We start from the raw sequence: 16445 nt of genomic DNA on the forward strand, positions 1-16445 counted from the left end.
AACTGACATTTAGGAGTGAGATAGTCACATAAATAATTCAAGTGTTCACTATAATAGATTGTAAATTATTGCCTACTGCTAACTCAACAGATGACATAGAATATCTATGTGGTAATTAATGTGCTGACAGAAGAAACCACTCAATTATATCTGGATATTTGTTTAAAGACTATCCTGGGAACTGGTGAGATGTCCCAATGGTTAAAAGCACTTCCTTATACAGAGGATCTGAGTTCAGTTCCTAGAACACATTTCAGGACTTAAAACCACCTGTATGAAATTCTAATTCCAAAGGTTCTGAAACCCTTCTCTAGTTCTTGTAGTTACCAAGCATGCAGGTGGTCAAAATCCATAGACAGAGGCAAAACATACCATGCACATCAAAATAGTAAAGACTATTCTGCATGTACTATGTCATTGTTAATCATTCATGCAAAGTGTTCTTTATTGTTTAAAAATTCTAGATAACTGATTTAGACATAAATCCTTATATATTTAAGAAAAGTATCTACAAGTATGCTGATTATTTAGTAAATTCTTATACAATGGAGATATATGAAATATCATTGTGATTAAACATCAGTTTAATTACAGAAGAAATAATGGGTGCAAGTATGACTATTTATGATGTCATAGTAACTAAACCTTTGAAGCACTGAAGTTTTTATTAAATTAAATGTTCAGTGGTGACTAACTGATTAACCACAAAATACCTTCATACCAAGATATGACAATACTAAATCCTTGTGTAGATTTTATTTGTAGAAGGAAATCTGTACAATTGCAACTATCTAGATGAAAAATGCCTACAACTTGCAGTAGAGTAATGAGTAAAAGATAAAACAGGAACTTCAGCTAGGGATCAATGGGAATATCAAATTGCCCCAGAAAGTCATAACTTTCAAGAAAAAAACATTCAAATTTAAACTTTATTTTTAGTTTTGTTTTCAAGACAGGGTTTCTCTGTGTAGCTCTGGCTGTCCTAGAACTCACTCTACAGACCAGGTTGTCCTCAAACTCAGCAATCCTCCTGTCTTTGTCTCAGGAGTGCTGGGGATAAAGGTGTATACCACCACCACCTGACTAAATCTAAAATTTTAAAAGTGCGTTTAGTAAATAAACTTTCGGGGCTAGATTCAGCCCAGGCAGTGCTCTCTTTAATACTTACCTCAGTTAGGGTTTCTATTTCTATGAAGAGACACCATAACCATGGAAACACATATTAAGGAAAATGTTGATTGAGCTGGCTTGCTTACAGATGCAGAGCTTTCATTCATTATCATCATAGCAGAGAGGATGGACATGTGCAAGCAAACATGGTGCTGGCTACGTATTGATCATAAGGCAACAGGAAGTGGATTCAGACACGGGACAATATCCTGAGCACAGGAAACCCCAAAGCCCACCCCCAAAGTGACAAACTTCTTCAAACAAGGCCATACCCACTTCAACAAAGCCATACCTCCTAATATTGCCACACTCTATGAACTTATGGGAACAAAATTACTTTCAAACTACAATAGATGATAAATTATATAAACCTGTACTTTTTCAAAAATAATTGCTTTTTATTGGTGGTATATATAATTATAAGACAGAAGAGAAGTTATAAATACAAACAATAACCAAAACATATACAGAAGACTAATATTTCATACAATGCCTTTGAGATTTTCCCTCCATATATTTAATGTAATTTACATGAGTGTCAAGAAAAAGCAGAACTATTAGTTGTAAATATTATGTGCACTTAGTGGAAACTTCCGCTTTATCTCCTGTTTAGTAAGAAACAGCTGTGGAGACACTCTATCCCTACAGTTTTCCTTCCTGGCATTAAAGTGTTCAGTAATCTAAATACCACTGTGATGATCCTGTTCCTTTTCTTTTCATTAAAATATATTTCCAGAAGTGAAATAATCAAGTTAAGCCCTGTGGATACTTTCAATTCCCAAAGTATCCTCTACATTTTGCGTTATATCAAAAACCCGGCAGAATTGCTTCCTGTAACCTTGCTGCCAAAATAATAATAATTATGGTTGAAGTCTTTGTTAACTTGCTAAAAAGAATATCGAAGTTACATCACATCATTATGACACACTTGAATGACAAGTTCTGCTAAAACAAGTTTGATATAAATAAAATGCTCATCTTTTGGCCTCATCACTTTCCAGATGGCAGCTCTCTGAGGGGGAAAAAAAGCTTGTAATGTAAAGAAGCCCTATGAGTTGGTTCAGATTCTTCTTCAGTGCATATGCTCACTTTGTTGACATATTTACATACAAGTTGATAAGATTTCTCAGTGCCATCTAAACATGGATGTGAGAAGGAGGATTATAAAAAGAAGTGAAACTAATAACTGTATCCCTACAATTTATAACACAGACACCAATGGTTTATGGAAGGCTAATACCATATATATATATATATATACATATATGAAAATATAAGTGAATTGTCTCCTTTCTTCACTCTCTGCTTCATTGTTTTAGTCCGAGTTTGCTTTACTGGGTCTCATTGTGGCAAAACTATGCAGAATAAATCAGTCATGTTCTGGAATTTCTCATTGTAGCCAAGATAGAATTTTTTTCTTTCATTGTGATACACCTTGGGAGTTAACAGTCATTCATAGTTGAATAATTATACCATGACAAGCATGTGATATCTGCATAAACTCAAATTAAGCTCCTATTAAAAACATAATCTGCATGAAGCATGAACACATGTGCTTTCTGTTTTCTTTGGTTTGTACAATTAATTTTAATGATGACAAAAAGCAGATGAATTATAGCCTTGAGGTTGTGTGGGGAGCCCAGATAAATTCAGATCCCTTAAGTTTGAGAGGGCAAATCCTATTTAATCCAGCAATGAGGTGTGCTGTGTTGCTAGGAGAAGGGTGAATAAAGTGATACTACATTTCCACAAATGTTGAAAAGGTGAGAGTGTATTTTCAACAAATAAAATAAAAATATATGATTTCCTTTTAATGATATACAAGATAATACGAAGAATATAGTGTTATGTGTCAGAGGCGATTCAATTAAGAATAATTAAAAACTTGACATATGCATAAACTACAAGAGCTAGAACATATGAATGCATGCATATATACAAACATGCACATATATGTGTACTCTATGTATGCAGCCTCTTCATGAAGAGAAATACAATTCCATTCAAGAATGAAATAATCAAGAAATCAAGTGGAAAACGTCAAATTGTTGTTGTTGTACTACTGAGCCTACAGCCAGTTTACCTGATTTTGCTATAGACTAGTCCTATGAACTATGAAACTCACTCTTTTGTCTCTTGCTTATTTTTTAGTAATTCATATAGAGATGATATATATTTCAACATGATGTCAAAACACATACAAAACTCTTGACAATGCATGCTTAGCCCCCCCTGATTAGCAGATACTATCATTTATTACAAAAATAAGTTACCCTCACATTTTCTTAACAAGGGTACATATTTATTTGTTTAGCACTTGGAGGTAGACAAGGGTGCTATTAAACTCAAGGCAACCTCCTGGTTCAGTCGCTAATATTTTTGAGCTCTTTATATGACTGGCATGAGCCGCCTTGTTAACAAATGATATATTCATGATAAATAAAATACTAATAGCTAAAACGCTCTAGAATTTGCTACCAGTGTCATTATATCTTATGACTCATTTGACATTTGAAGAAATCTTATAAAGTGTCTCCATTTCATAGATTATATTAGCATTTTAAGTGGAATTTTAAAACTTGTTCTGGAACATTCAATTAATCCTTGGTGCAATAGTACATATACAAATATACATTCCAGGATCTAGAAACATCAACATTTTTATTATGTCTACCTCAACTGTGAAACAACAAGAAAACTCAAAATTACAGTAAGCAACAAAAAAGATCCCTCATAATATCTGGACATGAAATTAAAAAGCAACATTTATATAATGTTATATATAATGTTAAGACCATAGTTGGACAGGCAATAAAGATGTAAGTACAAGAAAGCAGAGTTTTGTTGGCTTTCATGAGAGGCGTGTTCTGAACAGAAACAGGAGGAGAGGATGGGGAAGGCAGAGGGAGCAGGAGGAATGGAGGGAGAGGAAACTGCTACTGGGAATTAAAAATAAATTAATAATTTAAAAAAAAGAAAGAAAAGAGAGCAAGCACTCCTCTTGGGATCATCATGTAGATGAACTCTCCAGGAAATGCTGTCATTGCTCTAGGAATTTGGGTAGGGTTCTTTCTCCCTGTATTATGGAGTAGATGAACTCTCTAGGAACACTGCCATTGCTCTAGGAATGCGGGTGGGATTCTTTATCCCTGTATAGTGGAGTCAGTGTCAGTTCTCAAGAAGCAAATCTTGTATTAAACAAAAAATACCCTACAGTATAATGAGATTAGAGATAATCACATTTCAATTAATATTGCATGGTATCATGCTTCATTAATGCATCATGTTTTAATAATTATGAACATTTTGTTTCAATCTATAGAAATATTTTTTGTCAAAAATGACTATGTAGTTGTATTTTCTTTTTTGTACATTTGTTTTGTTTCTCGAGACACTGTTTCTGAGTGTAGCCTTAGCTGCCCTGAAACTCACTCCAGGCTGGCCTAGAATTCATAGAGATCTGCCTGCCTCTGCCTCCCAAGTACTGGGATTAAGGGTGTGTGTAACAACCCTATCAGACTATAGTTGTGTTCTCTCTGGAAAGTTTGCTGTGTATCATCATCATCATCATCATCATCATAACTGGTTTTGTGAGACAGGGTTTCCCTGTATAGCTTTGGAGCCTGTCCTGGAACCAGCACTTGTAGACAAGGCTGGTCTAGAACTCATAGAATCCATATGCCTCTTCCGCCCAAGTGTTGGGATTGAAGGCATGTGTCACACTGCCAACCTGCTTTGTATTATTTTTAAGGTGGCAATTATTTAGTAGGATTATGGTTTATTCAAGTATTTCAGCTTCAAAACCTGAATTTAGGATAACAAACAGCTTAGTTTTTATACATCTTATGAAAAAACTACAAATAATTAATGAAAATAGGTTACTAGAATATATACATAACCGAGAATACTTACAGATATACATCTTCCTTAGCTTATCATTTACAATTTTCCTTTTCAGATAATAATAACCTTTATTTGGAGGTATTTTTGCTTACTTTATTGTAGGGATTATAAAATTCCAATGTGACCTGACTCTGAATCAGTTACATGCAAGACAAGGCTAGCATATTATAATCAGGGGGGAAATTAAACCTGTTTATTCATACAGCATTACCTTTGAAAATTTCACAGCACTTGGTGACAGGGACCAAAGTTATAATTCCTTTGTGTCTTCCTACAATGTATATTGTTAAATAACTAGTTTCGACAGAGTAATTTTATGAGGCTTATTATTAGTGATTGCTCTTATATTCCTTTGAAGAGTCAAGGACTCTTAATAGCTCTCAATTTTAAAATAACTGTGCAAAATAAAGAGATTTTGAAAAAGGCAGGAAACAAAGTTTGAACAACTTGATTAACAAAGAAATGGGGGCTGAGGTTCAGTAGATGAATTTATAAAAAGAGAAATAAATAAATAAATACCAAATAACAGAAGTTGAAAGTATGGGAGAAAGACATTTGTTAGATGTACAGAGAACAGAATATAGGAATTTGTGAAAATCTGTACTTAGAATAAGAGGAGGAGAACAAAAAGCAATAGAAGAGGCAAACACAGATCTCAGAGAGATACAACCACAGACTGATACCTTGTGAAGAAATAGGAAGTTCTCTGCACAGAAAATACTTAGAATGTATCACAATGACTTGGTAAAGTCCATAAACCCTTATGACTGCTTATACCACATATGCATGCATGCCCTGGGACCTCAAAGAGAATTTTGATGCAATGAAGATTAAGAAACACAAGCTAAAAGGACATTGAGTGACTTGATCAAGTCACAACATATACAAGAACTTTTTGGAGCTGTGATAACATTTAATAAACCCGGATCCTCCCTCCCTAGACCATGACGGCTATTCTGTACCTGTCAACAAGTTCCCATTTCTCTAAGTCATCCCACATCACTGTTAGACTCATCATAATGTCGAGCCTCTTTGATGCCTTTGTTACCCAACTGGAACTATCACTCACACCTTTGAAAGCCAAAATATACAGCTTATGTTGGCACAGAAAATGTTTCAGTTGGTGACCCAAATTTATTGTTCTCTTTTATCTCAACATATGTATATATGCTCCCTTGTGCAAACTCAACTTTGTGTCATTAGTCAAATGTGGATCACTTATTTACTTTGGGAATTTCCCCCATTCTGTTTCCTTCAGATAGAATAATCTGACCCCCTATTATCTTAAGCCCTTTCTGTGGATCCCTCCGCAGCCCTCATCCATCCCCAGTGTGCAAAAACACATGAACAAGCCCCTTCATTCATCACCTGCCCAATACCATCTTTCGAGGGTTGAGTCAAAGAAGCTACACTTCAGCTTCTGAAGCAGAAACTTAACTTGGATTCTTATCACACCCAATGTTCCTATTTAATACAGTAAGCAGGTTTAACAGTAGTAACTCGGTTTTGAATCCATATGAAATGCTATCTATGAGTGCTTCAGGCACAGTGAGCTCTCAGTATACAGTCAAAGCTTTGAAGCTTTGTAACTGTGAATATATTGCATTTCTGTTAGCTATTCCTGCTGTGATTTCTAATTTCAACTAATAGATTTCTCATTTTCCTATTTCAGGTAAATATCTTACATGTCATATACAATAACAACTCTGCTATAGTGTCTTAAAATATAAATTAGTAAATTCTTTAAAATAAATGCAAATATGAAAATACCAATAAGAAATCATGCCCTGGCTGTGTAGTGGCACATGCCTTTCATTATTATTATTATTAGTAGTAGTAGTAGTAGTATTACTATTTAAAAACAATCATTTTACATATCTCCCTCATATCCTCACATGCCACCCACCAGCCACCCAATACATCCCCATCAGCTCCCCAAGGATAGTGAGGCCTTCCATGGGGATCATCAAAGTCTGTCACATCATTTGGAGGAGGGCCTAGGCCCTTCTCCATGTATCTGGACTGAAATAATATCCCTCCACAGGACATGGGCTCCCAAAGTCCATTTGTGCACTAGGGATAAATACTGGTTCCACTGCTAGAGGTCCCATAGAGTGCCCAGGCCTCCTAACTGGCACCCACATTCAGAGGGCTTGATTTGTTTCAAAGCTGGTTTCCCAGCTTTGCCACTGTTGTCTGTGTGCTCTCACTAGGTCAGGTCACTTGTTTCTGTGGGTTTCTCCAGCAGAGTCTTGACTCCTTTGCTTATCCTCTTCCCTCTCTACAACTGGATTCCAGGAGTATGGCTCAGTGCTTAGCTGTAGGTGCCTATTTTTGCCTCTATCAGCTACTGGATGAAGGCTCTAGATGGCAATTAAGGTAGTCATCAATCTAATTATAGGGGAAGAGCATCAAAGGCGACCTCTCCACTACTGCTCAGATTCTTAGTTGGGGTCATCTTTGTGGCTTTGTGAACGTTTCCCTAGTTCCAGATTTCTCTTTAAACCTATACTGACTCCCTTAAGACCAGCACTTCAAAAGCAGAGTCTAGCAGATTGTTATGGTTCAAAGTCAATATGGTCTATATAGTATAGAATTGGTTTTGACAGTCTACATAGTGAGAGCTAATCTCAAAAACTGAGGCTGGGAAATAATTTACTAGTATTGACAAAAAATCATGTGTAATAAAGTGAACCAGCTTCTTCAGTTTTCTCTAGCACATGTCTGCATCCCAGACACGCCTATGATAATTCCTACTGAGTGAAAGCAGGCAGGTAGAGAAGTTTGACTAAGATGGTTGGACACACAAATGAAATGTTGCATGGAATAGGAAGATGTGTAAATTCTAAAACCTGATGAGTTTAGCCCTTCATAAAGGTGGCGTTAGTGAGAGACACCGTATTTACTGATAAAACTGATATGAGAATGTTGCATATCCCCCCCCAAAAAAAATCAAGAATATAAAGATGGAAGGAACAGTTTAGCGTTAAATTGTCATAGCTTCCACCTTTATCTTTTAGAACTTGGGTATTCTGATTTCAAGTATATAAATATCAATAATATGCTAATATTAATAAATATCACCTTAAGAAATTAAAAAATCTCCTTGAATTAATTTTATCGCCTGGTTCAATATTTAACTTGTAACTAGTGTCCTTTACACAATTGTGTCCACAGCATGTTATTTTAGGTTATTTGCTCCAGTGATTTAATGAGATTATTATATAATATTATTATATTATTATTATTATTATTATTATTACAAAGTTTTGGTTTTTGTATAGTCACTTCTACTTACTCACCGTTGGTCATTCATTCATTCACTGGGATTCAATACAGTGCAGAGATACTCTTCTCATGTCAAAGTACTATAGCAAGATCTGTACCTCACCTAAAAGAATTTAATATGAAAAAGAATGAGTTATCATTGAAGATAAAGGTTAAAAATAAAACCTGGCAAAGGAAGATGTGCCTAGATTGTTATGCAACTTCCAAAAAGAATCTGCTCCCTCCATGCAAAACTTAGTGGAATATAATGAACTATGTATCTCAACCTAAATTTTAAGTAACAAGTTTACTGCTTAATTTTAAGCAATACATAAGCTCAAATCTCACTGCATGGTCTCTAATTACTTTAGCAGACACTACGCATATATCATGTAAGTCACTGTGTCATCTACTATTGCATGATTGCATCAGTTTTTAGATTTTGAAGTTGTGTCTAGCTGGGTTGAAGTTAATTAAGAGACTGAGACTCTAAGTAGAAGAATGACAAATTCAAAAAGCAACAGATGTGAGTTTATTTGTCAGTACTAAGTTGACTATTATATAGCCCAATTCTTTCCTATAACAAAATAAAACTTACTTAACTAATGTTTTCACTATTATCCTTCCTTGAAGATGTTGTCATGTGCGGCTGATGTCAACTTTTCTGTCCAAGAAAATTTAAGAATGCTCAACTCTATACTTTGCTACTAAGAGGAAGGGTTCATTAGTCAGCAAACTGATGTTGTTAGAGATAGCTTTCGCAGTACTGCATGCACAAGCCATCTGTGACTGTGGACCATTGGAAATGTGACTAATGCCAGTGAGAAATGGAAGATTTCCTATTTTAAATATATATAAATTAGAGAAGCAGACGTGTGTCGTGGATGTACACTGTTGCACAGTGTTAATTGTAGTCACCCTTTTAGGAACAGTAAGTTCTGGATGAAATTGATCCAAGAAGGAACTCCTTTGTCAAAGCACAGTATGACGTAATATTTCCTATAAAGTCTTATTATATTAGGTCTTTCCTAAAGTCCGCAGGTTTGTCCCATCCAATCACTGCCTGTATACCATTGTTAACTGAGAAATGCCCACAGCTAATAAAACATACTTGCAAAAAACCAATAAAGAATTCTCTTAGGAAGTGACTTCTGAAATCAATCCTTAAGGAAAGGTCATGGTGGGATTGTGACATGGTGTGTGAAGAAGGAGGGAAGGGGTTTCAAGGGAGATCACAGTATCATTGCAGAGTCAGGGAAGCTTCAGAAAGAATGAAGAAGGAAAAAGAAATTTAGGAAGCTTGAAGAATATATGTTCGTTAAAAATTGTCTAAAGTGCTGGTTTTGTGTTATGTAATTCCACCCAACAAAATGACATTCCTCATCATGCAAGCAGGTTTTATTTGTCTTCCATTTTTAAAAACATCATTTGTGTTTTAATGATTAAATAAAATAACTTAAATTGTAACATTATTGCAGAAATTTATTACTTGGACAAGATTGAGATTTAAGAAATTTATTGCCATGATGTCAGTAACGGTTTCTAATTTATAAGACTTTGGAGTAGACATTAGCACAGTTATTATTTCCTCTAATGCCTTACCTCACCAGGCTAGTAATATTCAGGAAATCCAAAAGACAAAGGAGAAAGAGTACTCTTGAAAGCTAAAAATAGTCGTTGAAAACTGATGCAATCGTGTAATAAAATATAGCACAATAACTTACGTGATCTGTGTAGTGCCTGGTAAAGCAATTAGAGCCCATGCAGTGAGTTCATGTATTGCTAAATATGAATAACTATTTCAGCACAAGTAAATTGAAGAATCTAAACTTTAATTATGCCCACAGACTTTGGGATCACTAGTCTTACTATTTTCATATGTAATCTATTTAACATTTTTGTAAAGCAAAAAAACATTGGGTAGCAACCAGATTATCAAAGGCTTTCTGACTATAGAGTAACCATGTACTGAGTGATTTATTACATATATACAGGAAGTTAACACACATTTATACTGTGACAGAATTTGTAAACAGTAATTAAATATCATCTTAAGATTGATAGGTCTTTCTCATCAGAAAATGGAAACAGTAGCACTAAATGTATCCAACATGCTAGAGGGAAATATTTACAAATTTAAATATTTATCTCATTTAAAATTGATTATGCATAAATTTATGAAAATTTGTATAATTGCAAGTAGGTGCTGGTGCCCAGAGAAATAAGTTTAACTGGACCTGGAGTTTATAGGTGGACTGTTTGATAGGTGGGTACTGGGAAATGAACATGGGTTCTTTGCATGAACAGTATGATTTGCTAACCAACTGAATGGTCTCTCCAGCCTGAGAGATGCATTTTTAATAAATATTTAAAATTTTGTAAACATTACATTTTGAATAAATTCTTCCCCCTTACAACTCCTTCCAGATAACCCCTGCTCCCTAGTCACTCAACTTCATGTTCTTTGTCCTTCTTACTTAGTAAAAAAGGAACTGTTTTAGGATAAATTATACTTTATATACTACAACAACATATTTTTACATTAAAATGAGATTTATTCTGTTACAGATGATGAAGCTAACTTTTAGAAAGGCTTAATTTCTTGCCTGTTGTTCAAAGCTAGCAAAAGGCAGGGCCACAAGTAATAGCCATTTTGCCTAATTTTAGCCTCTTTAAACTCATTTCTATGAGTAATGGGTATGAAATTTTACGCTCCAAGTATGTATATGCAAGTAATTTTATATACCGCTCTCTGTAGAAAGCAGATACATATTCCATGACCACATTTCACTGGGCTGGTAAAAAAAAAACTATAGGTGTTTTGTAGCACTGTAGAATCCTATAAGAACAGAAACATTTGTATAGGATACATTCTGAAATTTAAGTAGCAGTATGCTTAGAGGAAACATAATTTGTCAGCCGGAGGAGTGATTAATTTAGTATTAATTTATGTAGTTAAGCAAAACAAAGCAAATTCTGAGTATATTATCTGAAACCATGACCAAGGGTCACCTCTTAAACCATGACTGACATGCTTAACCTCTCTTCCTTTGGAGTTTAATCCTTTACTTTGTAAATCAAATACTACATGACATTGGAAGTTCACTTTCTTTACCTTAACATTGCCTGATTAACTTAGATATATGATCCCAGACATTATGTCTTTCAGAATGTTTATGGGTATAATAAAATATCTGTGAATAAAAGTAACAATAGCATTTGTACCATTTTCTACTTCTCCCAGGGTTTCCTCCAATTTTGAACAAATATTCATACTTTCTCATTTATAGTATTTTATTTTATTTGTGTGTTGTTGGTTTAAGCATAGATATACACTCTCAAATAACCTTTTTTGTCCTCCATATCCTAATTTTATTAAAAATACTTGAAATCAAACTGTTGCTTCTAAGACCTTCTATGTCTTCATCAGTGTAAGTCAATAATTTTCCTGTTGTACTTTTTGTATTGAGTCTCACATCATGTTAACTATCAGGTGATTTATGTAACCATGATTAAATAGTAGTGTAGTACTTCTTTCATATAACATCAAGAAATTGAACTATATGAATATCAACTCACTATAAAAATGCATATTCTTTTAGTGACCATATGAAGAGCATTAAAAGAAAATATAGCCTGTTATTTTTCTGCATTAAGATTCCTTACATAATTTTTCCAGTAATTTTCATGATAAAACTTTAAGGTGGAATATTCATATTAAAATTGATTTTTTGGGTCCAGTGGTTCAGAAATAAGATATGATCACAGAAAATCTGCATCTGATTATTTGCCAAGTCGGGCTTGGTGCCTGGATCCTCAACATTCCCACTATAACTGCACAATTCTGAGAAAACCCATAAATTATTGCTCAGTATGAATTTTAGGACAAAGCTAAAGAGATATCATTGCTAGAGGACAGTTGATACAAAGTAGTTAATCAATGAAAAGAAAAGGCAATGCAGGTAATTCATGGCCACTATAATGAAACTGCAGAATACCTCTGGTTTCCTGTCTTTTGCACTTTTCTCTGCAATCCAAAATGGGTTCTAAGAGTTACAATTTGAAACCCTGCCATTAGCTCCATCAGAAATATTAAATGTTAAAGCAATGCTTATTAAGCATAAAATGTATATCATTTGCTATTATGTTAAAAAATACTTTTATGTGATTAGTAGAAAAAATTGCCAACATCACTATTTTATTTCAATCTTTAGACAAGTTAATGTGCTTCTGAAAAAAAAAAAGCATACGTATTCTGACCTAATTAATACCCAGCTCACCCATGTCAGTAGAGTGCCAGAAATACTCCAAAGTTTTCTCAACTGTTACATATATCTAGTATGATACATTCTAACAGAGGTTTCATAGCCATGAATCTATGACCTACATATCAGGTTTTGATTTCATGCGTGTCTATTATAAATATGCCACCTTGGGACATTAAACATATTTCTGTATGTAGTTAAAAGTTTGTTTGTGTATCTGGGTACTTGACATCCCCAAAGAGATGATGACCTACGTGTTAAAAGAAAGTGTTTGCTCTTCCCTGGATGCCACTCCACAAAGCCTAGTGGTTCCCCTGTAGAGAAATAAGGAGGATTCCAAGACCTTTAATAGATAATGAAGTCTAGTAAATTACTTCAGAAGCATGTAAATTGCACAGAAAACAGAGAAGGGGAATTTAATGTGGTAGATAAGTATTTTTAATAGATTATGTATTCTGAAAATATGATAGAAATTATCTATAAATGTGATTTAATTGTTATTCTTCTTCTCTATAAAGGAAGAAACTGAGTCATTTCATATAAACCTAAATTGTATCCCCTAAGAGCCATTTACACAGATCTTCCTTGGCATACTTGAAAAAATCAAAAAGTTACCTTATTTCTACCATAACAAAAACTGTTCTTTGGCCTTCATTAGTATCTTTTTCTTGCAGCATGCTCACACCTACCAACAAACAAACCCCCAAAACCTCAAACTAAGTAGCTTTTTGGCCAATATTATCTCTTTCAGTCAATTTATTAAAGTATTCTATGTTGGATATGAATACTCAACTTCTCTTTGATTTATCGACACACTGGAAACACTTCTTTTATAAATAAATGAAAACTTTCTTTTGTTTTAATCTGCAGGACAACATTTTTAAACTGCAGGATGCACATTTTGAAAATGGTCGTGGGAAGAGTCCTTATGACCCCAAACTACTGACGGCCTCTCTTCTAATAGGTATGTAGCCAGTGATCGACTACATAACAAATCTGCTATAACCAGTGTCAATGTGGCCCCTTCCTTTTACCTGCCATGATTTATAATTCTTATTCTTACAATTTAGGAGGAGAACATCTGCTGTGCTGTTCACAAGTGATTTTTTAAAGGAAATACAAGACATCACTAATTGTTGATTGTGATTTTCCTACTTGAACTGATTCATGTTTAAGGAAATAGTTTAATTGTCTCATTTTACAGTCTTTGTTAAACTTTAATTTTTGCTTTTGTAAGTGTGATTTTATTTTTTGATGAAAAATCAAATAAAATTTTGGAATATTATTAAGAAATAATGGCATTCAGCATATCATGAGATTTGCCCTTCAAGACACCACTGTTTCAACATTAGGACAACTTCTTAGTCATGATAAAACCAAATAGTGGTATTGTTGGTAGAGACATCCTTGGTGTATTTTGGTTGACTCACTGGAGTATCTTGTTATATATGCCAGCCTAAGGAAAATACTGTGTCATCATATTTTCTGGTTTTAGCATCTTCTTTGCTTAAACACTGTCATAATGGTTTGGGAGACTTGTTATTTCCTTTATGCTCATCACTTTTCTTTCTTCCTTCTTTCTTTTGTTCATTTTTTCTCGTTTGTCTCCACTGCAGAGGCTTGGAGAATACTTACAGGGAAAAGGAAAAAGTAGGGGGATAGAAGAAGTAATGTTAGTCAGTACTGAATGGTGAAGAAAATTTAGTCTTTTACCTATTAGTAACTGTGATTAATTAAATAAAAGCTAAAAGTATGGATTCGTGAATATGTTCTTCTTTACTCCAACCTTCCTCTACATTTTTGTATCCTTTTAATATTTTTCATTATTTGTGCCTTTTTAGTTAAATGTATCAACAACCCAACAATACTATATTGCTATACTTTTTCCATAAGATGTTGAAATTTAAAAAAATGAAAGTTTTCAGACATCCAAATTTAGAATTTTTAAAGGTAACTTAGTGCTTAGCTCATTTTGCATGAGTTTAATGATGTTTTTCATTTTTTCTCTTGTAAAAATATTTTTATACTCAAGAAAATTAAACTCTAGTCATAGAGACAACCGAATTAGACACAGAGTTATATATCCATTATTTTCCAGTATTTACTTTATCACTAATCTTTGATCCATTTAGAATAAAACATTGCAGTATAAAATACCTCTTCTAGAGCTTCTCAATCTAACAATTCTAGTCCATTTTGTCCTTTTATAAAGCACGTTACAAAGGACTTTTTAAACTTGAAGAAAAGCTGCATACTTAGCAAATGTATAATTTCCCTATTCATGGGTATCCTAGTGTTTACATGTGCATGCCTTCCTCATGCATACATGCTGAAATTTAAAAGTTGTCTTAAACCATGAGGATAAATCACACCTTGTTCTAACTGGTACTCTGTATTTATTTAACTTGCACACTAAAAATGAGAAATATTACTCAAAAAGCAGTCTGTAAAAGTGTGTCTAAAGCTGCGCTAGTTTGTGGTATGTTCCTCAAAAGGGATTTGCTTATTTATTTTATTATTCCACTGAGAAAGTCTGATGACAGTCGGTATTACATAGCTCATATGGTATGCAACCACACAAAGTCCACGAAGGAAAAGAAACCCCTAAGTTTGGTTTTGTATTAGGATTTCTTTGAAAAAGATGTATAGGTTGATGAAAAGGAGACGAGGATGAGTGAGGTTCAGCAAGAGGATATGTGCCTGAGAAGGAACAGAGACCTTTCAGAAATGCATGCTTTCCCTGAGAGTCCAGACCTAACATACCCACTACAGCAAGATGTGGCCAAAACTTTCAGAGCAATGAAGCATTCATTAATAAAGCCAAATAAATTAGTTCTGAATCCGTTAAAACAACATGCAGAATTAACAACAGCTCATTCCATATTTGGCTAAAAAAATCCCTTAAAATATCCCCAATGACATTTTAAAAGTTTAAATATTTCTTTATCTATGTAATGTGTTGGGGTATGTCAGTGAACAAGCACCACAGCTATGTGCAGAGGTCAGAGGACAGTTTCAGGAGTTGCTTCTCCCTTCCACTCTGAAAGTCCCAGGGATTGAACTCAGGTGGACAGATTGGTGGCAAGTGTCTTTATCCACCTATCTATCATTGTAGCTCAGGCAACACCATTTTAATTCTAGAGCTGTAACATTCTTTGTTGTGGTTGGTTGTTTTGGCATTATATTACAATTTTCTTTCTCACAGTACATAAAATCCTTTTTATTGGCCTTTTGCACATTTTCATTTATACTGCTTTAACATGAATGCTCACTAGTTCTATGGCTCTTTTGGACATAAATATTTTGTACATTAACCAAACTTTTGAATACAGAGCACTAACCGCATTGGAAACACAGGAGGTAATGTATATTTGAGAAGATAGCCACATGGAAGTTCTACCTTCTCATATAATTTGAGGATTCTTCCTCATTTCAGCACATAAAAGAGAAAGTCTAAGGCCACCCCTTTCTCAAAATGTAGGTTCTACTCAAAACATCTGTGAATTGATCTTAACAGAAGGCAGTTGTAATACTTGGCAATGCCAGTATGAAGCTATTCCAATCGATAGTAAATGTTAAAAACCAACAGACAGTTAAAAATTTAGTTTACACAAACTGTGAGAGTTAGTATAACCTCTTTGAAAAATGTCATGTGTTATTAAATGTTTACTATAAACAATTAGATGTTTTTCCCTTGCCCAACGCATAGCTAACAAAAGTGCCCAAATCTAAGCACATCCTCGAAATTTTTCAAGTCACCTTAATGAAGTTAAATTGGAAATATATTAAAATAATAAAAGTACTGCAGAATTTATTTTTAAAGTATTCCTAGTCTTTCCA

The 16445-nt window shown here is 34.2% G+C and overlaps 1 protein-coding gene across 7 annotated transcripts in view; it reads left to right on the top strand.

The window, feature by feature from the left end:
- Positions 1–16445, top strand: part of Sema3a (semaphorin 3A) — a 454628-nt gene that overhangs the window by 359481 nt on the left and 78702 nt on the right. For all 7 annotated transcript variants that reach the window (XM_040728504.1, XM_040728502.1, XM_040728503.1 and 4 more), the window contains one exon: positions 13476–13569. In XM_040728504.1, the coding sequence (XP_040584438.1) occupies positions 13476–13569 (94 nt within the window). The remainder of the gene's footprint in view (positions 1–13475; positions 13570–16445) is intronic.

This window comes from Mesocricetus auratus, unplaced genomic scaffold, assembly GCF_017639785.1.
Source record: "Mesocricetus auratus isolate SY011 unplaced genomic scaffold, BCM_Maur_2.0 Super-Scaffold_100019, whole genome shotgun sequence".
Taxonomy (NCBI): domain Eukaryota; kingdom Metazoa; phylum Chordata; class Mammalia; order Rodentia; family Cricetidae; genus Mesocricetus; species Mesocricetus auratus.